This window comes from Brienomyrus brachyistius, chromosome 9 (assembly GCF_023856365.1).
Source record: "Brienomyrus brachyistius isolate T26 chromosome 9, BBRACH_0.4, whole genome shotgun sequence".
In the NCBI taxonomy this organism is placed as follows: domain Eukaryota; kingdom Metazoa; phylum Chordata; class Actinopteri; order Osteoglossiformes; family Mormyridae; genus Brienomyrus; species Brienomyrus brachyistius.
In genome coordinates, this window is record NC_064541.1 from 14,151,934 (window position 1) to 14,175,457 (window position 23,524).

The 23,524-nt window shown below is 47.1% G+C and overlaps 4 protein-coding genes and 1 long non-coding RNA gene across 6 annotated transcripts; 3 read left to right on the plus strand and 2 right to left on the minus strand.

Moving 5' to 3' along the window:
• On the minus strand, positions 1 to 3,088 carry rrp15 (ribosomal RNA processing 15 homolog). The gene is made up of 5 exons (XM_049024855.1): positions 2,092 to 3,088; positions 1,549 to 1,781; positions 1,324 to 1,421; positions 816 to 999; positions 1 to 701 (listed from the first exon to the last, which is right to left on the minus strand). Exons 1-5 carry the CDS (start codon positions 2,138 to 2,140, stop codon positions 537 to 539), a joined length of 729 nt encoding a protein of 242 aa, XP_048880812.1. The 5' UTR covers positions 2,141 to 3,088; the 3' UTR covers positions 1 to 536.
• Positions 3,089 to 3,998: 910 nt separating this feature from the next.
• Positions 3,999 to 15,507, plus strand: LOC125748563 (WD repeat-containing protein 26-like). 2 transcript variants are annotated; one of them, XM_049024852.1, is made up of 14 exons: positions 3,999 to 4,537; positions 7,084 to 7,183; positions 8,060 to 8,116; positions 8,670 to 8,806; positions 8,987 to 9,084; positions 9,935 to 10,091; positions 10,183 to 10,321; positions 10,610 to 10,750; positions 10,875 to 10,994; positions 11,319 to 11,464; positions 11,567 to 11,645; positions 11,785 to 11,914; positions 12,397 to 12,585; positions 13,426 to 15,507. In XM_049024852.1, the coding sequence occupies exons 1-14, from the start codon at positions 4,287 to 4,289 to the stop codon at positions 13,449 to 13,451; spliced, it is 1,770 nt and encodes a 589-aa protein (XP_048880809.1). In that variant the 5' UTR covers positions 3,999 to 4,286; the 3' UTR covers positions 13,452 to 15,507. The 2 variants fall into 2 exon arrangements, with proteins under 2 accessions (XP_048880809.1, XP_048880810.1); XM_049024853.1 differs by having other exon boundaries at positions 10,186 to 10,321.
• Positions 4,544 to 7,074, plus strand: LOC125748565 (uncharacterized). The gene is made up of 2 exons (XM_049024854.1): positions 4,544 to 5,296; positions 5,462 to 7,074. The coding sequence occupies exon 2, from the start codon at positions 5,555 to 5,557 to the stop codon at positions 6,503 to 6,505; it is 951 nt and encodes a 316-aa protein (XP_048880811.1). The 5' UTR covers positions 4,544 to 5,296; positions 5,462 to 5,554; the 3' UTR covers positions 6,506 to 7,074.
• A 609-nt stretch (positions 15,508 to 16,116) lies between the features above and the next one.
• On the minus strand, positions 16,117 to 21,321 carry cnih4 (cornichon family AMPA receptor auxiliary protein 4). The gene is made up of 5 exons (XM_049024856.1): positions 21,191 to 21,321; positions 20,770 to 20,838; positions 20,541 to 20,653; positions 19,708 to 19,848; positions 16,117 to 18,053 (listed from the first exon to the last, which is right to left on the minus strand). Exons 1-5 carry the CDS (start codon positions 21,257 to 21,259, stop codon positions 18,026 to 18,028), a joined length of 420 nt encoding a protein of 139 aa, XP_048880813.1. The 5' UTR covers positions 21,260 to 21,321; the 3' UTR covers positions 16,117 to 18,025.
• A 17-nt stretch (positions 21,322 to 21,338) lies between these two features.
• On the plus strand, positions 21,339 to 23,000 carry LOC125748569 (uncharacterized). The gene is made up of 4 exons (XR_007399595.1): positions 21,339 to 21,407; positions 21,887 to 21,979; positions 22,081 to 22,163; positions 22,868 to 23,000. It is a non-coding gene; the product is annotated as an uncharacterized LOC125748569 (long non-coding RNA).
• Positions 23,001 to 23,524: the final 524 nt, after the last annotated feature.

The following is a 23,524-nucleotide window of genomic DNA, read 5'->3' on the forward strand; positions in this document are numbered from 1 at the left end:
CCGCCTTAGAAATATTTTATTTTTGTCTTTATGGAGAAATCTACAAGAGACGGGAAGCAGCAACATGCCATTCACAGAATGACTGTCCCTGGCCAACTGGAACAAGAGATGTTTTATAATCAACCAGCACAAAGCTCATTTGGTTTTTATGCAGCTGGCAAGGGGTTAGTAGAGGTGGGCCGACGAAAACAAAGCAGGCATACAAAGGCAACACGCCCTGCATTTTTGTTACCAGTGAGGTGTATTTTGTATTTGCCATCCCAGGCTATTAGTATAAAACCTGGCCTTCCGTACTTTTTGATGCTACTCAATGATACTGGCTGCTGCTGAACCACTGACAGCAGAAAGGGTGTTTTACACAACGAGTCACATGTGGAGCACAGTCAGAGCAAAACATTCATTTGACACGCTGCAGGGGGACGATGGTTTCCTTTTCTCTATAAATGTAGGTACAGGGGAATCCCTGGCCTACGGAAATGTCCCCCTAGCCTATGCACCTGAAATATCCACGTAGGAACACGCATGCGAATGAGGGATCAGTCCGATTCGCTGTTGTAGTCCACACTGCCTTTCTGTACACCCTCCTGATCCCCTTCACCTCCCTCTTCACTCTCCTTGTCCCAGTCCTTCATGGATGCCCCCATCATGAAGTCGTCCCGCAAAATGCTCCACGAGGGCTTCTCCTCTGGCTTGGTGGCAGCCTGCAGTTAGACAGAGAACGCGCAATAAGTCGAACTGGTACTGAGCCTATATTGTACAGCCTCACTCTTTGGGACTATCCTGCCTGCTGCCCCTAGAGGGTGCTGTACACTCACCACCTGCTTCTGTGATGCAGGAACGGCACCAGTTTCCGTCCCACGCAGAACATCGATAAAGTCTTTCTTGGAGACTGAGGACAGGAGCTTGGCCCGCTTTCTCTCCGACCCGCCGACTTCCGTTATTTTGTCGTCGATGTGTTTCTGGTGTTTCCTCACAGCATTGAACAGCTGGACCACACCCCTGTGAAGAGATTCAAGAAATCAAGAGTCATTCTTGTTAAAAAAAAAAAAAAAAAAACAGCCCACAGAACAGTCTAACCTGGTCAGAGAAATGTAGCACAGCACACTCGTGTGTTTTCGCTGCCCTCATTAAGAGTGTGACAGACCCTATATGAGGCAGACCACAGCAATAACAAGGATCCATAACACGCTGGCCGTGTTTCGGGTTTGATCACAGGAATGAACACGCGGCCAAATGGTCCACACCCCCCCACATGGTCCCCATGATTTCGGTGGGGAGTATGTGTGGGTCAATGTTGTATTCTGACAACGGCTAAGTTCTCACCTGGTGGCAACCCGTTGCAGGTTCCTCTCGGTTTCTCGGTCTCGCACCACATCCGGTTTCTCCCGGCAGAGCATCTCCCAGGCCCGCTTCTTATCCAGCTGCAGATTGCAGAGGAACGCAAATGAAAGCGGCCGAAATGTTCACGAAAACCCTATTACGCCCCCTCCCAATCCCCTGCAACATGTTATAAAAACCCTCTTTCATTGACCCTTTGACTGACAGTACCTGCTTCTTCCTTTCCAGTCGCTCCTTCTTCTCCTTCTCCTTCACTTTATCCAAGTCTTTATTTTTCGCTAAGATACTCGGTTTGTCCTCTGAAGTTTTCTTGCTAAGAATCTTAGCCATGGCGTCCGCCCATCCCGCATTATTATTGGTTTTCTCCGAGTCCTCCGCCTGCTCGCTTTCGCTCGCCCCATCATTGCTCTCATCGTCGGAATCTCCTGTACCGTCTAGAGCATCTGAATGGAGACGTTTGAGAAAATGGTTCCAGGATCAGGCACACATACTCACACACAACAGCGGTATGTCAGCGCCTAAACCACATGTCGACATACTTCAAAAATATACACAGGCACCACCGGCAGTATGCCAAGTAAATTCCAGTAGTTAGTCAAAATAACTTTAGTTTTCAGCCAGGCTGCAATGTCTAACAATGTTAAGTCCTGTAATAAAATCAAAAATAAATTACAGATTTGCTTCAAAATTCAAATAAAGATATTTTTATTATATAAGCTGCCTCGTTTTTGGTTGAAAAATGAAAAATATTACCGCTATGTTCGTCCAAGCTCACATGTGTTACTTCCAACAACGACGCCATCTTTCCAGGTTTCTTCTTCCTTTGTATTTCTTCTTTAGAATGGCAGTGTGCATGCTGCCACCTACTGTTGGGAGTGCGCAGCACATTGACTTTTTGCTTGAGCGCCCTGGTATTATCCGAATGTTGTCATATACTGCCACCCGTTGTCCACAAGTAGGCAATACAACGGTTTTTCCACAACGTCACGGCATACTTGCTGTTCAGAAGTGCGTAATACATCAGCTTTTTGCTGATACTTCGTCACACCAATGTATGTTTTCAGAATATGTGCTTGCTCATTGTAATCGCTTATATTGCCCTTGTTAATATCTTATAAATATCCTGTAGTATAGATTCTGTTATATAAAAGTGAGAGACAGGCCACATCTGGTCTTTGGCTAATTTGACTCTCTGGTTGTGACGGTTCAGTCAGGTGAACCTTGATTTCAGCATCCAAATCTCTTACATTTGCAGTCTGGGATTTTCATATTAAAATTTGTTTCATATTTACCCTGAAAAACAAACTGTATTGTCCTGCAGTTGCTCAATGAACCTTCAAATATACAAGGTGTGTGGACAGATCTGTTTAAGTAATTTTGTGTACTTCCCTGGCGCATGACAATCATTAGAAAAACCTCGTACTGTTTTCCCACACAACAGAAAGATGCATTCAGACCCATAGGAACTATGCAAAATGATGAGCATTCTATCTCTTCTCAGTTCCTAGTGTAGCCCATATGTGACAGCCTTATGAGCTGAATCAAGCCGGTGTCCTTTCACAAAAATAACCCAGCAGGTTTGCTAACTAATAATAGCTTTTGTTTCTGAGGGCGACATCAGTATTCCCACCAGAGATTTTGAAACCTGTTTAACAAGAACATTGAATTATTTGTTCCTTAGAAGCCGGTACCTCGGAGTCAAATTATGATTGATGTCTTTCCGATATTTTTTTTACATACTTTCATTTATATAAGGATTAGAAAGGCTCACTCAGTTTTGTGTGCCTGTTTCATATTTTGCACTGTAGTATCTAAAATGGCAGCGTTAGCATTTAGCTGAATTCCTCATTTCATAGTACCACAGATATGGAAAAGGCGAGTATCCTGTCAGAAAAATGGGTACAGCCCTGGTACTGTTTTGTACTACAAGGTGCAAACAACATTAATGTACCTCCAACGGTACAAAAATGTTTCGCAGAGTCCACTTCTGTACCTTAAAAGGTACGTTTACCTACAACTATATGGTACAATTGGCAGACCAGTGAGGGTACAGACCCAGTGTAATCCTCAAACGTACAAATCGGTACTTTTTCTGAGTGTATATACATCCCTATGCACGAGTGAAACATGCACAGACAAAATACTGTGAAAATAATATGAAATATATGTGGTTTGTGTTGACACTAGTAAGCATACAGAAAATCAGTGCATAGTTTCCGTTCATATTTCAGTTCCATTAAAAAAATAGGAACAATGGGATCAGTTGCAGGACATGTCCCTCCACAGCGAAAACAGTATTTTCTTTTGGACATTATCAATTGGCCTCGATAAACTAAGCATACAACCAGCTGTATTATCGACCGATCGTTCCCTTTTCTTCTGCATAGGTACACAGTTATTCACAACGACAATAACATCGGCGGCAGAAACAACAGCAGGGGTCTCCCTGGCGCACTTTCCCCCCAATTACCTGCCGTGCGCAATAACAATAAACAGAATAATATTCCGATCATTTTGCACTACGAAACAGACCGCGGCTTTGCACTTTGGTGTATTTGAAATCCACTACTGCAGTGACTAGCACTACCGGCACCATGCGGGCTATTTACAGTGATATTTATTCCCCGGAACCAGGGCACTACTGGAATTTCCTGTGATGTCACGGTGCTTGGACACCATTTTTCGTGGAGTTTGCAGCTGTTATCGACGGGCAGAGAGGGGGGGTGGGGCGAGCAGGACGCTTTGTGCATGGGCTTGCGAGCTCCGGGCTGGGCGATCTGACAGCCCCTCTGCCAGCTCCAAGGCCAGTGCGGCGCAGAGGTTCGGGCTGCGGCTCAAGAAGCAGCGACGGACGGTCTGGGGTGTTCGCACGCACGGCGGGCCTCTTGCACCGTCCCCGCGGCCGTTTCTCGTTAACCCCGGACCCGGTTTCTCTGCTTGACGCCGGCATGCAGGCGAACGGCGCAGACGACGCAGGACGCGATGCGGGGACGCCGAGCGGTGAGCCGCTGCGCTCCAACGGGCTGCTCTCCGGCGCTGCCGCTGACGGAGACGGGCTATCCCCCGGGACGGGCACCGGAGGTTCGGCCACCCCCGCCCCCCCAGGATCGGGGTCGATAAAGAAGAAGAAGCGTCTCACTCAGTGGGATGAAGACCTCGTCCGACTGATCGGGCAGCATCTGCACGGCTTAGGTCTGAAGTAAGTCCGCAAGCCGAGCCGCAGCGCCCGTGTCCGTCCGTCCGTCATCGGCCTCCTTATTATTATTAAAATACCTGGGGTGGGCAGCACATATAACCGGCCATAAATAGAGATCCTTAAAAAAAACCCAGACATAACATTACAGAATAAAACAACCGATATTATTATCATTGATGTTGTTATAAAAGCTGTCTCGGAATACCCAGTTATTGCATTTTATTATATATTAAGCCTGTAAACATCCCGGTAGCCGTTGTACAAAGGCTGATTTGGGCATTGCTGAATCTGCTAAGCGGAATCAGCTTACGGGCAAACGGTGAGTTGTACTGGAAGCATCTAAAGCCGCGTTGAAGGTCTAATGCTTTTAAAATCTTTCGTACCCTAATTACACATTTTGTTTTTCGTTTCCCCCCCCGAAACACATTTTATTTCGTATGCTTCATTGTTTCAGTTCAGTCCAGTATTACTGATATGTGTTTACAAGTAAACAGTCTTGCGAAAGAAAAATAATAATAATTCTTAATAACATCGTTATTATTAATTATAACAATAATAAACGTAAGACTCAAATCCAAGACAGGAAGTGATGAAACTGACTTCCTGTCTCCTGGAGTGACACCTCTGGACTGGAGCTTGTTTATAAACACATGAGTCATGTAGCGCACTTGCTGGTGGTGGACATTTGGTGACTGTGGTGATCAGTTTCCAGACACGGCACTAGAAAGGAGCCTGATACATGGGGCTGGATTTTATTAAAAGGTGTCAGCATTTATGATTTTTTTTATTAAATTGGTGCCCTAGTGTAAATAAATGAAATTACGTATTTTGACCAGTCATTAATTGGACACTTGCAGCCAAATATGACCCTCTGTAAGGCTATTGTCTGACAGCAGGATAAGTGAAAATATGTCATTGTTTTGTTAGGACATGTAACCTTGGATGTGTTACTGTCTGCTGTAAGTATATATTTGGATATGTCAGGATGTGTTACTATGTGCTGTCTGGATATGTGTGGATATGTCTGGATATGTCAGGATATGTCAGGATGTGTTAGGATGTGTTACTATGTGCTATCAGTATATGTCAGGATGTGTTACTATGTGCTATCAGGATATGTCAGGATATGCCAGGATGTGTTACTATGTGCTATCAGCATATGTCAGGATATGTCAGGATGTGTTACTATGTGCTGTCAGGATGTGTTACTATGTGCTGTCAGGATGTGTTACTATGTGCTGTCAGGATGTATTGCTATGTGCTATCAGGATATGTCAGGATGTGTTACTATGTGCTGTCTGGATATGTCAGGATATGTCAGGATGTGTTACTATATGCTGTCTGGATATGTCAGGATATGTCAGGATGTGTTACTATGTGCTATCAGGATATGTCAGGATGTGTTACTATGTGCTGTCTGGATATGTCAGGATGTGTTACTATGTGCTATCAGGATATGTCAGGATGTGTTACTATGTGCTGTCAGGATATGTCAGGATGTGTTACTATGTGCTGTCAGGATATGTCAGGATGTGTTACTATGTGCTGTCTGGATATGTCAGGATATGTCAGGATGTGCTATCAGGATATGTCAGGATGTGTTACTATGTGCTGTCAGGATATGTCAGGATGTGTTACTATGTGCTGTCTGGATATGTCAGGATATGTCAGGATGTGTTGCTATGTGCTGTCAGGATGTGTTGCTATGTGCTATCAGGATATGTCAGGATGTATTGCTATGTGCTGTCAGGATATGTCAGGATGTGTTACTATGTGCTATCAGGATATGTCAGGATGTGTTACTATGTGCTGTCAGGATGTATTGCTATGTGCTATCAGGATATGTCAGGATGTATTGCTATGTGCTGTCAGGATGTGTTGCTATGTGCTGTTTGGACGCATCCTTATGAGATGTCAGGATATGTTAAGGCATTTCAGGGCATCTGTTTATGGTCTGTCAGGATGTATTAGATGCAGTGTGAAGTGTCAGTATGTGTTCTGGAATCTTGACAGATTTAGCTGATCTAAGGCCATTTTTAAAATGCATAATTTCTTATCAGACTAACAATATATCAAGCAACCAGTTGCACTCTTTTGTTATGGACCAGCAAATGTTATGAATAATTTTTGCATAAAATCTGTGCCTGAGGTATCCCAGCCCATACATTTTCAAGTGTCTTCATTCATTGGAGCTCACATTAAGGAATCGCCTTCAGGCAGATAATAGGACCCACCTGGGATGTGTACAAGGGTGAGGTCTTAGGGGCATTGGTCCCAGCGGAAGGCTGATTGGCCCCCAGAGTGCCCCCTCCTCTGTCACTCACAGATTCCGAACATATCATTGGCTAATGATAGTTTGCCCCTCTGGATGTATTATGGCCTCTTTTATAGCCCCCCAAAAAATGCTAAATTACCTCTGGAATCTTTTCAGTCTTGGGGGTTCAGTTTCGAATGGACACTGTTTGGTACAGGGTCTGGTGCAGAACTGATGTCATGATGGTGCTTCCTAATGAAAAAATGCCCACTGAGGACCTGCATTCCGTCCACAGCCAGACGGTGGATCTCTTAATGCAGGAGTCCGGCTGTAGACTGGAGCACCCTGCCGCTACCAAGTTCCGCAACCATGTAATGGAAGGAGAATGGACCAAGGTAGGACTCCCAGTGTCAAGATTGACGGTGTACCATATGTAAGCACCACACTCGCCAACTTCAGGTGATCCCAGCCTCACAAGGTCACATGATTTGACTAGATCACCGATTGTATTGGCCAACTATCAGTATCGGCCGATACAGGACCAATCGGCCGTCCGCCAATGGTTAAACATGAGCCGCTATGTACTGCTGATAACTCCATCTAAAATGGTGACCCATAATGCTTTGCACACCCATGCACTAAACAGCTATTAAAATAATTCCACATGGCAGGCAATTTTCTATTAGCAAAAAACTGCATTAGAGATGCATTCTGCATGCTCTGCTAAAATGTTCACGAGGAGGGTCTATTAATAAACATTTCAGCGCAACAAATCTGATTTCTCACCTGAAGGCTAGACAACGAAGAGTATGGATTTCCAAAAAGTAACTTTGTTCCAATAAAAAAGGCTGCGTTACTGCTGAATATCGCTAGTCCGTCCGTAATGCAAGTGTTTGATAGCAGAAGGATATTCGGTGCCAACAGTGCGAAATCGAAAGATTTTACTAGGAAAATGAGAGTTTATCACACTTGATAATCAGCCCTTCTCTGCTGTAAATATTATGAATATTTAAGATGTGTACAGTTATATAGTGCTATGGGGCTGTTGTAATGCTCAGAGACGGGCCCCAGAAATTAAATACTTCATATGTTTGGAATGTAATTAGTTTTTTTTTTTATTTATTTGGGTGGAGTGTTTCTTTAAAGTTATTTAAGCAGAACCTGCAAAACAATCGGTATCGTGTCAGTTTTCATCTATTGGTGTCAGCCTGACATTTGCTTTCTAGTTCTGAGCCGGTCGCTTGTCTGACTTGTTTGTTTTTGTGACGCAGGCTGAGAGTGACCTGAACGAGCTGAAGGCCCGCATGCGGTGTCCCAGCGCTGTGGTGGTGAGTCCAAACGGGTCCAAGCTGAGCCAAGGCTGTCTGAACCCAGCCTCAGCAGGGCTGCAGACGTTGAATATTTTCATACTGGAATATTCAGCTGAATTTTTTTCTAGCGTATTAGGTTTTTGCTACCAATGTTCTGAAAATGCTCCCATACTCTGGAGGTTCCCAGGCGCTCTCGAGCAGTGCTTGGAGGACTGCCTGGACTTGTCTGGTGTACTTACTCGTGGATTATGTGTGAGGTACTTGTGAGAAGCGCTGCAAGGGCGCCATGCCATGGACCGAATATGAACTGCACGTGAAGTTTGGTTATTAACCAGTTTGAATGCAGTGGCTGGTGGGGCCTGTATTTGTAAAAAGCTGTTAGGTGTTGGGTTAGACTACAGCAGGCCAAGCCTGATTTTTCGTATGGAAATTTTGTTTTATAGTAACATTTTTTGAATGTCTCGAATATCCGTCGCAGTACTAAACCACAGTGCGTGAAGCTATTCTCACGATTGTGGGGTGTGTGAATGAACCACGTTCTGTGTCGCTACTGCCCCCCCCCCCATGTCAGCGGATGAGGTTCCTGCTGCTGCAGCAGAAGTACCTGGAGTATTTGGAGGATGGGAAGGTGCTGGAGGCCCTGCAGGTGCTGCGGGCGGAACTCACGCCGCTGAAGTACAACACCGACCGCATCCACGTGCTCAGCGGGTATGACTTCCGCCTCATCACAGGACAGGAACTCTGTCCATGACAGAGAGACCGCAAACGTCAGTTCAACTTCTGTGTCATGAGCTTGTTATGGACTGATGTAACCGTCTTGCGTAGTGGTGCTGGTTTCTGATTGGTTGTTGGTGACGTCGTTTCTGCGACTCCCCTGTGTGTGTCTAGGTATCTGATGTGCAGCCACGCGGAAGACCTGAGGGCAAAGGCCGAGTGGGAGGGGAAGGGGGCTGCTTCTCGCACCAAACTGCTGGACAAATTGCAGAGTGAGGACATGTCTTTCTGCACACACACACACACACACACACACACACACACACACACACACACACACACACACGATCTACCAGTGCCTACACCATATCACTCCAGCCCTCTAATACAGTCTGGGCACACCTACTGAAAGCACACCCCGAGGTTGTATAAGTATTGTATTATCTTGTGAACAAGGAAAAAGATGGAGTGCTGTGACAGATGACCTGTTCCCCACAATCCCACCCCCCGGCAGAAACCCTTTAGAGCTGGTTTGGGATGAGTTTGATCCAAGAGTAACAGCAAGGTAGCCAACAAGTGCCCAGAACTTGTAGAAACTCCTTCAGGCCTGTTGGAGAAGCATTCCAGGTGGCTACATCTGAAAGCTGGTCGAAAGAATGCAGGGAGTCAACGATGCTGTCATTCAGGCAGAAAGGGGGTGTTTAACACTTGAGAAAATTGACACGGTGAACACTTCTCTCGGTCATTACAGCATTCGATGTGCATTATTTCATTGCCTCAAGGGCTTTTACTACAAGGTGAATAACGGCTAAGACTGACACAAATGCAAAAGCAGATGGGGTCCAGATTTTTGACTGGTGCTGTATACAGATAAATTGGCAGCATTGATTGAAACCCACAAAAGAACCAATTAAGATCAAAAAGAAAGAAAAAAGATTCCTTTATCTATTCCAAGATGGAATTTGGGATAGACTAATAAATCTAGCGGCAGCCCAGGCTTGCGATTTAGCTCACAGGAGCACTGGACAGTTTGGCCGTGAATGTCTCCGGACCCCAGATGCGCCGATCGCGACGGTAGCATTTTGCAGGAGTCACCCTAAATGCCCCCCCCCCCCCCTCCAGCGTACCTGCCGCCCTCGGTGATGCTACCCCCCCGCAGGCTGCATTGTCTCCTGCGCCAAGCTGTGGAGCTGCAGCGGGATCGCTGTCTCTACCACAACACGCAGCTGGACAGCAGCCTGGACTCGGTGTCGCTGCTTCTGGACCACGTGTGCAGCCGGTGTGTTTCTCCGCGTCTCCCCGCTCGTCCACTTCCCTCTGCTTGCTCACAATGCCGACGCTAAGGTAACGCGCCTTTGCCTTCCACCTAGGAGACAGTTCCCCTGCACCACCCAGCAGGTTCTCACAGAGCACTGCAATGAGGTGTGGTTCTGCAGGTTCTCCAACGACGGTACCAAGCTGGCCACAGGCTCCAAAGACGCCACCGTTATCATATGGCAGGTGGACCCTGTGAGTGCTAGTTCTCTCTGTGCATAAACGGGATCCGTCCGTGACCTTATACCTGTCAAGAAGTTAATTGGTGCTGTTGATAAACTGGTCCCAGCTGGGTTTGCCGTTAAGCACTGGGTTAGACAGACCGCAGCAGGTCACGACTGGAAACGTAGGAGAAGAAAAGGAGTGGCATAGTTCAAAAATGGACTTGTTTACCAGTTTTCATGCGGTTTCTTGTCAGTCATAGGTACGCACTTTGAATGACCAGATGTTAAGTTGTGCTACTGACCGCTGTGTGTTTGTCAGGACTCCCACCAGCTGAGGGCGCTGCGCACCCTGGAGGGTCATGCCTACGGAGTCTCCTACCTGGCCTGGAGTCCCGATGACACCTACCTGGTGGCGTGTGGCCCTGACGACTGCTCCGAGGTCTGGCTTTGGAACGTACAGGTAGCTTATTTCTCGCTCGTCCTCCGTGACATTCATACCTCTGTCACTCACACACATGCGGGAGTGATAATCGGCAGGTAGATGGTTCATCGATTCTGTTTATCCATTTGTAACCTGGGCACAGACGGGAGTGCTGCGGACGAAAATGAGCCAATCGCACGAGGACAGCCTCACCAGCGTGGCCTGGAACCCAGACGGGAAGCGTTTCGTTACAGGCGGACAGCGAGGCCAGTTCTACCAGTGTGTGAGTCCATCTATCTGTCCGTCCAATAGGAGCAGGTCTCTGCTGTCAAGTGAAGCCTTTTTCCCCTCTCCACCTGTGTTGTGGGCAGAAGTGCAAATCCAGACCAATGTTTTGTTCCAACCGACTAGTTGCGTACTCTGTAAACGTGGCTCTTTATGCGCAATTGGCTGGTTGAAACAAAATCTTGGTCTGGATTTGTACTTTCTGAACCTGAACATTCCACCTCTGGTTGTGGGGTTACGAAAGAGTAATGGTGACAATGAAGGAACTTGTTACGTGTGAGAGGGTGTGAGATGAATTTCCGCCCCTCCCCCCGCATTGTAGGACCTGGATGGGAACCTGCTGGACTCGTGGGAGGGTGTGCGGGTCCAGTGTGTGTGGTGTTTGGGCGACGGCCGGACGGTGCTGGCGTCAGACACGCATCAGCGTATCCGCGGTTACAACTTCGAGGACTTGACGGACAGGAACATGTGAGCCCACTTCAGACCCGATGGGGGGGGGGGGCCTCTAGCTGCCATCTCCGACGGCCATCTCCTCAAATGCTCATGTCACAATCCGCTTTCTTTCCGCAGTGTGCAGGAGGACCATCCCATAATGTCCTTCACGGTTTCTAAAAATGGAAGATTAGCTTTGCTGAATGTGGCAACTCAGGTGAGGGACGCCCCGGGGGGGGGGGGGGGGGTTTCTGTGTCCCTGTGTGCCCCGAGGGACTTTTCGGGTTTGACCGCAGAGCATTTGAGGGTCAGAGAGATGTCACCGAACCCCCCTACCCCCCCCCCCCCCTCCGCAGGGAGTCCACCTGTGGGACCTGCAAGACCGGACGCTGGTCAGGAAATACCAAGGTGTGACACAGGGCTTTTACACCATCCACTCCTGCTTCGGGGGCCTCAATGAAGACTTCATCGCCAGCGGAAGCGAAGGCAAGCCTGCCGGCCCACGGTGGTGGGAGGTTCCCCTGTCTGCCACCCTCCGATTTCATCCACTTACCTTGCTCACTTCATTGGCTCCCTCTCCGGTTAATGCAAGTGTTCACTGACAGCACATAGTAACCCTGCCCCCTTTTTATCCAGCTGCGACTTTAGCATCCGCGTTTTTATTCTCCTCCTTTCATTTCGTGGTGAGTCTCCCTGCCTGGCAAGCAGGAGACTGGGGTTCGATTCCCCCGACAGACTCAGTGAGTCAGAATGCCGTACCCGTGATCAGAGGGTGGCGGTACAAATCCCAGGATCAGCAGTGATTTCACCATTAGGGCCCTGATCCACAGTCATCTGCACGTCTAGCTCCACCTGCAGCTGGGTGTGTGGTTTAGTGGAGATTAAGCCCCAAGGTGTAGGAGATTAGTGCAGCTCCTTGACCGCTGAGCCACCTGCTGTCTTGACACTGTCTTGCACCCTATCTTTAGACCACAAGGTCTACATATGGCACAAGCGCAGTGAGCTGCCCATCGCCGATCTGAGCGGGCACACACGGACAGTGAACTGCGTGAGCTGGAACCCCGTATACCCAGGTCTTATGGCCAGTGCCTCCGACGACGGCACCGTGCGTATTTGGGGTCCCTCCCCCGATCCCCAGGACAGCGAGGACCTCAGTGGTAAGTGACTGGTCTGCTCAGTCAGAGGGCCCCCAATAATTACACATCATTGGCTAACAGAACATTAGGGTTAGTTAGCAATAATTTTAAAATGTATGACACACTTGCTCCAAGCTGAAGGCTTTATGAAGACCCTGTTAATAATGGAGTGCATGTTACATTAGCCCAGTGGTTCTCAAACTCGGTCCTCGGGCCCCACTGCCCTGCTTGTTTTCCTGCTATCCCTGCCCCACACACAAGTCCCAGGTGTCTTTCAGCTTCTGATTGACTGAACACACCTGATCCAGGTAATCAGCAGTGTGTAGGTCAGGGATAGCTGGAGAACAAGCAGGGCAGTGGGGCCCGAGGACCGAGTTTGAGAACCACTGGATTAGCCAGACTCGAAGGTGGACATCACCAACATCAGCTGATGGACTCTTGAGTTTTCAGGAGGAAACATATATCCCAGCTTATGATTTTGGCTGGTAATGGCGAAGAACCGGCCCAGTATAGATAGGCGGCTGGTAGTGGCGGATATCCCAGGATCACATTGGGACAGATTAATTTAATGTCATTTTATTGATCCCTGTGGGGAAATTCTCACCTACCCATTTTGTTCTCCAACACCTAGACGCACATGTAGGTGAGAGCAAGCTGGGCTGTGAAGGGCAGCCACCTGCAGTGGTGCCCATGGAGCTGGGGGTTAAGGGCCTTGTTTTGGGCTGAGACTTGTGGTTATTCTGCTGACGCTGCGTCCGCTGAGCCATATGCTGTCCCCAGATATGATGTCCATCTTTATAGCAGGACAGGGGCTGGGACAGTGGACAGGAAGTCTTACCATCATCATATTTCTCTCCCCAGAGGGCTGCCATAGCATGGATAGTTGATGACTCGAAGACAGAAGACGTCTCTAGAAAATGAAATTAGTCAGGGGGGCGGAGTCAGGGAGATAAACGCATTTCACACACAAGAGGCCAGCTATGACCTCTAACGTGTTTGGCACGATCTCACACAGCGCTCCTCCACACGCCTGACCCCCCCTCCCCCCCCCCACCACCACCACCACCACCACCACCCCCATCCCACAGCGCCCCCGGCTGGCGAGACCGCCACTGCCATTTCCTTCGTTCCCTGTTGTGGTCGTTCCACATGTAGCATCAAAACTCCACAACAATATAGTGAAAATGTTGGCTTTGGGTGCCACCAAAGGTGGACGGATAGAGAGATATAACACATCAAATTTTTTTTCGGTTTAAAACGGGCAAACCAAACATAAGCGAGTGACTCTCTGACCAAGCTCTCCATCCCGAGGAAACTGCTGAATGAGAGGCTGTCTGTGTTTGTGGGGCACAGGGGAGGAGGGGGAGGCGACCGATCCCCCCCCTGAATTATTTATATTACCTGTAAATGACTCACAGAACTATTTATACACAAACCCCCTTTTTTTGAGAATGCCTGCGTCCCTTAGGTGCTGTTCTCACTCACCAGCAGCAAATTTGTGCTTGTTTTCACACACGTACGTTTTGAGAACATTTTAAACTTTCGGATGTTTGGGTTTGTTTTGGAATCACTTTTATTATTGATTTGAGCTGGGGGCAGGGGGCAGACTCCAATATTTCTAAAGTTCAGTGGTTATGTGTGAAGGACAAATGATTTGGGTGGGGGGGTGGGGAGGGGGGTTTAAGGGATATTAAGGAGGCCACTGAGCTGATGCTACCTGATTGGAGGAGCTCATTGAGGCTGAATTGGTGCCAGTACTGTTGTTAAACTGGTGGACAGGCGTATGTAGTGACAGGAGGGGGTGACCTCAACGAGGGGGTGTCCTCTAGGACAGCAGGATGATCTCGTTGGGTCTCTTTCCAGAGGAGAATGAAGAAATGTTCTCACTGAACCCAGCATGAACGTGCCCCCAAGCCATCCGATCTAGGGCACTCCGCCTTTTCCCACCGGCAGGTGGGGGCTGCATTCGTCTCCAACTTCGAAAACCCTGAAGCTTCGGAAAAATCGGAAGTACTGCACACTCACAAAGAGCGATTTAAGCAAAGCGCGACATGCGAAGGAGAGAGTTCTCAGCCGGCTCAGATACATGCTGGAGAAGCACTAGTGGAAGGGATGCACGTGTGTTAGAGCACCTGCCACACGTAGCGGTGATTGAGTGATGATTGTAAGTGGCCACTTTGCACTCACCTTTGCGAGGAGGACAGCAGCTCTCACCATATTTCTCACGTGGCCCTTTTGTCACATGTTCCAGAACAGCTCTCTATGACCCCCTTCATAACAATTTACTCAGTACTGGTTCCCAGCTCAGTCAATGAGCCTCTTCCACCCTTTGCCAACCATATCCAAGCATGGCACCCCCTTTTGGCTGTTTTCCCCATATGCTCACCCCCCTCACTCACCCGGGTATCTAATCTTACTCCCGACTTGATTTCAGTTTTTCTGAGGATGACTGACAGTGGATTGACAGGCTGAACTCTTATTACTTTAGTTGTGTTCATGTTATTTCTGTAGGTTGCAGTTTTTCTTGTGAGATGCTATTAATATATGCATTTAGCCTCCGGCTGTGCATTTTTTACACCCTGCTCCCCCTGTGTGTCCCTAAAAACCTGCACCGCTGACTCGGCCGGGTCAAACACCACGGCAACACGCTTCTCGGCACCCAGGGGACCGCGATGGCCCCGGTACGGGGTAGTGCATGCGTGGTCCTACCCGCTGCCCGCCTGGCGTGAGCGATGGAAGACTCCCCGCTGTTCACGCATGTCCGTTTCGCTCGTCTCCATCTTGCCGCATCTAATGCGTCTCGGGCGGCACAGGGCGCAGGCAGCCAATGCGGCGCATCACTACAGGCTATGGTCATTATTGCAGAAGTGGCTGTAATGTTATGTGACGTAGGAGAAACGTGTGTGTGTGTTTTAAATAAAGCCAGCAGGGACTTACGGTGAAGCCTGACTCCCGACTCATTTTTCTACTGCATTCACAGAACAGCCCTGCACGGCCCAGGGTTCCAGGCAGGAGTCCTATACACAGAGTCACCGCATTCACTCAGAGGACTCTGGGTTCAAATTCCAAGCCCCACAGTCAGAGGTGGATAGCTCAGGTCTAGATAGTAAAAATACAGACCAAGATCTTTTCAGACCAGTTGAGTGTACTCTCACTGCGACTCTTGATAGTAAACTGGTTGGTTAAAACAAAATCTTGGTTCAACCCCCTGGGCCTGGACATGAACTATCCACTTCTGCAGTGGTCTAAACAGCAGAGTCGATCGCCAGCTTCCAATGCAAACATACCTGAATCGGACAAACTTTAAGAAAACGCTGGACAAGTTTCTCGAAGGCAACTCTCTCATGGAGATGCAGAGCAGGAGACGCGACGTCTAGCCGTTAAGCAGGAGGGAGAATCAGTGGTCATTAGAGACCTACTGTTCAGATGCTGGAACATTCTACCTGCACTCGTGTCTCTGCTATATGCCCATTTGACAGTCTCCACAGCACACAGGCACCTTTGCAAAACGGCAGCCATCTTCTACAGATTTCTCAGGAAAACAAAGACTGATTTCGGGTCATAGGTTTATTTATACATACTGAAACGGGGAGTAAACATTTTTTTCAGTTTTGCACTTAATTTTCAAATTAACATTCGTAATACGGTGTTAATTACCATAAACCAATCATTACACAAGAGTGCCAGGATTTAGCCAAAATGGCATTCAGCTTTTAAACAATGCTGAGTACTGGTTGTTACTGATTATGTTTTACAAACGCAAACAAACCTGTGACACTTCTTAGTAAAATCCATACTTACATTGCAGACATGACCACTGCAGATTTGGGAAAGAGCAAAACCCAGTATACAGGTGAACTTCTAAAGGCAGCACTGAAATATGGCACGAATTTCCAGAACAAACAGCCAACTAACACCATTCTTCTAAAGCAAACCATTTCCCCCAGTAATCAAAGAGATAAATCAGTCATGTGACAACGTTCAACTCGATGGCATCGTGAACCCAACCTACTTAAACCAGAACCTACGTCCAGGTCCAAATCTGGCTTTTGAGTTGATCTGGAACGTGACAGTTCACCAGACAAAAGTTTGAAAAAAACAATTGTTTGTATTACCAAACAGTTTACATTGCTTACAAGAATATGGAAAAACACTTAATAATGAACAACACTGGAATTAACCCTCATTGAGTTGCTTTCTTCGGCAGAGTTAAACCCAGTTCAGCATGATAGGATCGCCTACAACAAACCTGACCCACAACTCACAGTCCCATCAGTCTGGGCCAGAAGCCCCCAAAGCTCCCCCTGAAGACCCACTCCCCCACATCATCTTACACGTGGTACCTCCAGCACACATGGTTCAGCTAATCGCCGACTTAAAGATTTGATATTTGATTGTCGCTGGGTGCATTTGCATGCCCACACAGAACATGAGAGGAGCTTCAGGGTGACCTCTAGGAATGGTTATCCTAAGCTCTATTATTTTGGTCAGTTGAGAACTTTTGTGTCTTTCAGGCAGAAGTGGAGAACCGAGGTCCACAGGAAATGAGAACCCCGACAAACGATTCAGACTTGTAAACCTGTTTTTTGGCTGGCTTTAAGAATCAGTCGCATGTTCTTAATCACATCGATTTCTTCACTACCCATCTAATAAACTGTATAAAATTAGCCCCCTTACCCCACCCTCCCTCCCCCCCCCGGCAGCCCTGGAACGTGCTGAAGCGGAAACACAGCCCGGGTTAGTGGACAGCCAAGAATGGGGATTGTGTTTCTCTGTGACCCAGAAAACCTGAAGTTGCCCAGATGGGTCTCCATTCAGGCAAACGCTGCTGTCACTGGACATCCACGTGGGAGGTAAGAGTCAGCTTCCCACAGTCAGCTTCCCACAGTCAGCTTCAGGCTGGCCAGTGGGTTTAATCGCGACGGACACACAGGGACAGCGTCACTCCGATGTGACACATGGGAGGCTCAAGCAAACACACACACACACACGCTAAACTTTTTTCCATACATAACATGTGGCTTTGTAGTTTTTATTCGTGTACTATCATTTAATTTGGGCCATTGATTGAATCATCATCTAATTACTGTATAATCTAAGAGGCTTCCCCCATGTTTTAGGATTAATACTGTAGCCTCAGGATGTCAAACACACACATACATCACTCACACACATAAAGATCAGTCTCCTACACACCAAAAAACACTCAGTATAATGGTCAATTTCTCTCTCTAACTCACTCACTCACTCACTCACACACACACACACACACACAAACTTCTGTAAATCTTATTTCATCCGTATGTAGAACTCCACAGCGGTTAGACTGGGAGTGATCTAGTGTTTGACAGGTCATGGTTATAGAGCAGGTTGATGGAATGGGTGGGGTTATGATGAAAGGACAGAGGGCAACTCCTGATTTCTGATTGGGCCGTTGGAGTGTGACTGTCACCAGGAAGCATCAATCGTTGATCAGAGCCAGGATCATACTGTGGAAGACAGGAAGTAGGTGGGAGTTAATAGACAGGTTACATCTGATTAATGACAATTCAATGGAAGAAACATATTACTCTGTTAAGTGTTATGTGGTGAGGTCATTCTCCCCAGGTCACAGCTATTAACAGGCGGCCTGGTTTATTAATCCAAAATTTGTGATTAAAACATCCTAAACCTGTCAGATGAAGAGATGCACTAATGAAATAATCAGTGCTGTGACCAAGACCCCCGAAATTGTCACCAGTTTTTGCCAAAGGGCAGCCAAAACAGAAAACTGGGATTTGAACCTGGTACCAGTCAGAGCACAGGGTGCAGATGTGAGATGGTGTCAGATTAATCTGCCCACACTGGCTTCAAAGTGTTTAAACAACTCTTATGTCACAGGTCGTACCTCCTGCTATAAACACAGCTATGTCTTACCCTCCACAAAGATGGTAATTGGTACCATCAACTAGAAGACTTATGGCCTGACCCCAAATTCAGCATCAGACACGACCTGGGCCCAGACTTAGCTTCCGACCGAGGACCTGGGCCCAGACTTAGCTTCCGACCGAGGACCTGGGCCCAGACTTAGCTTCCGACCGAGGACCTGGGCCCAGACTTAGCTTCCGACCGAGGACCTGGGCCCAGACTTAGCTTCCGACCGAGGACCTGGGCCCAGACTTGGCTTCAGACCCATGGCCTGGGCCCAGATTTAGCTTCCGATGCAGCTTTAGACTGGTCAGCCCTGACTGGCTGTCATGACAGCTTTACATCTGCAACAGAGGATTTCCCTTGACTTCTAAAGGCAGTCAATGACTTGATGGATAGAGATGCCAGCAAACAACTTCAAAGGTTCTTCCCGCTCAACAGATCTGAGTACTGCAAATATGAGCTCATTTTACCAGAATATTTGCAAAAAACACGTTCATTACATTTATTTATATAGCAGACGCTTTTATCCAAACTGATGTAGGTATTTTTTAGAGAACGCAAGGACAGACAACTAGGGGTTAAAGCCCAAATGCTCAAGGGACCAACAATAAAATCACTCTGCCAGCAGTGGGAATTGAACCAATGACCTTTGATCGGAGGCAGTGTCCTAACCTGCTAAGCCACACACCATCCCCCCCCCCCAAAGCACCACGTCACACACCTAATCTCACACATGGTCTGCAGCGTCAACGAGAAACTTCCCGACGACTACTGCTTGCTGATTATTATACACCTCAGCTGGCTCCCTTCAGTCACACACTGGTTAATCTGGAGCCTGAAATCCCAACATTCTGCATGAATGCATGTAAACACATGTGAGGCGCGCCTGGGGTGGAGGGACACAGCGATCACACTGGTCATACTGGCCCGGCAGCCTGCCTCACACGTCACGCCTGACTGACTGCATAATAATGACAGTTATTAGGAGAAACAGACAATACCAGTACAGGAAGTCATACAAGTGGGAGAACGACCTAAACGGTATTCACATTGTAGTACTATTACCAATATAAAATCGGGACCAGCGAGTATGGTGAAAAAGACAGTTTATTTTCACAGATAAAAGAAACAGAGACAATAAATGCGACGGCAGGTGACCACAATCACAAGTACAACTACAGGCATGTGTGTGCATGCATACGTACATGTGTGTGCGTGTGGGCGGCGTCTCACCTGTACAGGTAGATGAAGAAGCAGAGCAGGTGGAAGCCTAGCTTGATCATGGCCTCCTTCATGTGGGACTTTAGCTGTCCCCGGTTGTGGATCTCAGTGGGGTCAAACACACCCATGTTGCCCATGGGGACCTTGAGGTACCTGCAAAGCACACAGAACATTAACTACACACTATCCTCACCTCCCAAAAAAAAAATCATCATTAAAAGCCCAAGTTCGTATGACTTGTCTCAACATAACCGGTTCTGCACCTGTGACTGTCCCTTCATGTACCACTGCTTTAATTTTGGTGCAATTTGTCCCCAGATCATCACCTATTAAATGTTCCTGGGAAGTTTGAAAAAGATCCATCAAATACTTTTTGAGTTACTGTGTTCATAAGATCAGGTGCTGTTTCCGTCCTTTGCTGCCACCTAGCACTGCTGCTTCAATGTTTTAACAATTATACAAATTTACTTCACTAGGTCACTAGGTCAAAGAGTTAATTTATTATTTAAACAAAAGATCATGTAACAATTCAGATGAAACAACACCAGCATGTCAACATGATTGGTACATGATGTGCCCCATAAGAACCATAAACAACCCGTGTGGGTGGATGGTGTCAGACTCAGCTACACCACAGAACCATCCCAGAAAATAAATACTAATACAATGAGCAGCGACTGACAAGCATAACGTGAATGAGATGCCAATCACAAGTGAAATATGATCATCATAAATTCATTTTTAATGAATATGCTAATATAGAGAGTATGAATATGAATGTAACAGGTAGCGGGAGACTGGAAATACAGATATAACTGGGATGGATGCTTTCCAGGGTCACTCACCGGTATAGGTTCCAGGATGCCACAGGCAGGTTGAGGAGAAAAATGAACCAGTGCATGGAGACCAGCATGAGGACTGTAGCCAGACCCTGGCACACCAACTCTGGCAGTACCCACTGCATGTGGACAGTCAAGCAGAGAGAACAGGGGAAGAACGGAGAAAAGGGCCAGGACAACACAGCACAGGGACAGAGTGCACAGACTGTGCAAAGGCGGTGAGACTGACACTTACTTTGTTTAACTTGGAGCAGCAGGCCCGCGCATTGATATAATCACACTCTAGATCAGACAGAGTGATGATCTGAAACGGCGGTTAAAGATTTTGTGGGGTACTGAAGCACACGGACAATACAATTATAGACATCCACGAGGATCCTAAGAATCGCGTTCAACTTGTATGGAACGTTTACATAGTTCCATATAGATGATTAAATACGCCAGGATTGACGATCAATAGCTAGACAACAACAAACCCCAACAGTAAAAGTCCAAGAAAAGGTACAGACATTAAGACTATTTAACTAACGTGACAGCTAGTTACCCAGGTCCATTTTCAGCTCTACTAAGTGTGTTGGATCCCTCAAAACTGGAGACCGCATTAGTCGCAAGGACCTACCCAATGTTTAATTTAACAGACACCCGTAAAAGGATTCGAAGTAGACGGAGAGAAAAATCAAAGCGCAGCAGTCTATCAGGGAGAAGATGAACACGGCGGCCTCCATCTTCCACTTCCTGCTTCTCAACCACTTCCGGCGACGATGCGCGGGCTGTGCGCGTGTCTGCGCCGGGCGGCAGCGCGCAGGGCGCCAACGTTTGAACGGGATTCATTCCCCGCAGCCGCCTTACTGCTGACCCGGTGAGGACGTTATTGTATGGAATTCTAAAATACATTTTCACCACATTTTATTTCTGCGACACCAGGCCTGGCTAGGATTTGTGTGTGAGCATAATTCACATTAAATGCTTTTTAGGGGTCCTTAAACTTAATTATACTCGTTGGCGCAGATTTTAAATCGTTTGCTGCTTCACCGAGTCAAGTTTGAAATGGAGAAGAGCACCCAGTTCGTCATTTTACAACATCACCACTAGATGGCAGTAAAGACCGCGAATTCACAGTTTTGCAGGCGTCACGTGCATAAATAAAGCGCACGTTCAACACTCATGATGCGTCATCTTTTACGTCGAAATGAAAAAAACTGCTGCGTGTATTTAATATTATGTATTCGTTTAGGAAAGTGGACATTTCAGCAGTGAACTTGAGCAGTGTCAAGCTGTCACCATTAGTACATTAGACATACTCTACATTAATTTGCCAGTACCAGCCCACATCTTTCCCACGGCTTTGTCAGCGTTAGCAGGGGGTGAGCAGAGGTCAAGGCTTGTCTATCAGCCAGAACCCAGACATTCCTCCGCGGCAACAGGCTGAGGATCAGAATGGAAAGGTATGCTCAGCACTGTCACAGAGCATAAAGAATATGACAAATGACAAAAGGCCATACATGTGAATGCGTAGGATTCTCTGGGAACATGTGAATCTTTCCAGAAAGCAGCTACTGATATTTCTGTGATGTCGACGGATGAATCTGAACACGAGCAGCTGGAACTCAAAGAACAATCAAGTTACAGGTGAAACTCCTCAGAACAGAAGTCAGTTTTAGTACAGTCCACTATCAGACATTACAGTCTACTGACGTCACAGTCTACTGACGTCACAGTCCACTATCAGACATTACAGTCTACTGACGTCATAGTCTACTGACGTCACGGTCTACTGACATCACAGCCTACTGACAACACAGTCTACTGACATCACAGTCTACTGACAACACAGTCTACTGACACCACAGTCCACTATCAGACATAACGGTCTACTGACGTCACGGTCTACTGACGTCATGGTCTACTGACGTCACAGTCTACTGACATCACAGTCCACTATCAGACATCACGGTCTACTGACGTCACGGTCTACTGACATCACAGTCTACTGACAACACATATATATATTTTTACTTTTACTAGTGTAAAAGTAAGTGAGCAGTGCTAAACTGGGCCATGACTATGGCTATGCCTGCTACACATTAAAATGTTTTAGACATGCAGCGTGTCTAAACCAGGACAAATTGTTGTATTTCAATTATTTCTCTGACGCCCAGACGCATTAGCCTGAAATTGGCACCTTTCTGGTCAAACATGGATATCTGGTTTCCCTAGTAAAAATACTTGGTGTGAAAATGCTTTAAATAACAGTTTAAAAGGTTTTTCCGTTCCTGCTTCATCGCTTTGGACAAATGGTTCTGATAAATGTGTAAAATCTAAATGTATTACAGTGTTTCCTGATGTCCAGGGATCTGTCCGTCCATCTGCCCCTCCATCCATCCATCTCCTAACCACTTATCCTAGTCAGAGTCGCAGGGGCGTCTAGAGATAAGTCTGAAAGCCGTAAATACTCACAAACACCCACAAGGACACACGGTGGCGATGACACGCTCTGATGCTTAGTCATGTTGAGTGCCTCTGACGTACAAATGCTCAGTGATGCGCTGAGTAATCGGGCCACACAGGAAAATGGCCTTGCATTGTCATCCAGAGTGACAGAGAAATGAGTGTGACTGGAAGGACTGCTGCTGAGGGCGGGCTCATCACACCAAGAGAGCCACAGATGAGACCACACACACACACACAGAGATAAACTGCTCCCAACCTCTAACTTTAACTCTCATGCATTCCTAGGCAGACGATCAAAGCCATGGATACTTAGAGCACCCGGAAGAAGATTAGGAACTCATTCTTCATCGTTGTACTGTCGGAGGTGAGGAATGATGTAGTGAAGATAGAGGGGGGCCATCTTATAAAGTATATGGGTAATTTTACTCATGGCAGATGAAATTATAATGAGGTGTAGTAGATATGGTGGGGTGGAGTCTGGGGTACCATAGTAAGCAGTATGGGACATTATGCAGGGGAATGAATTCAGGGAACATGAC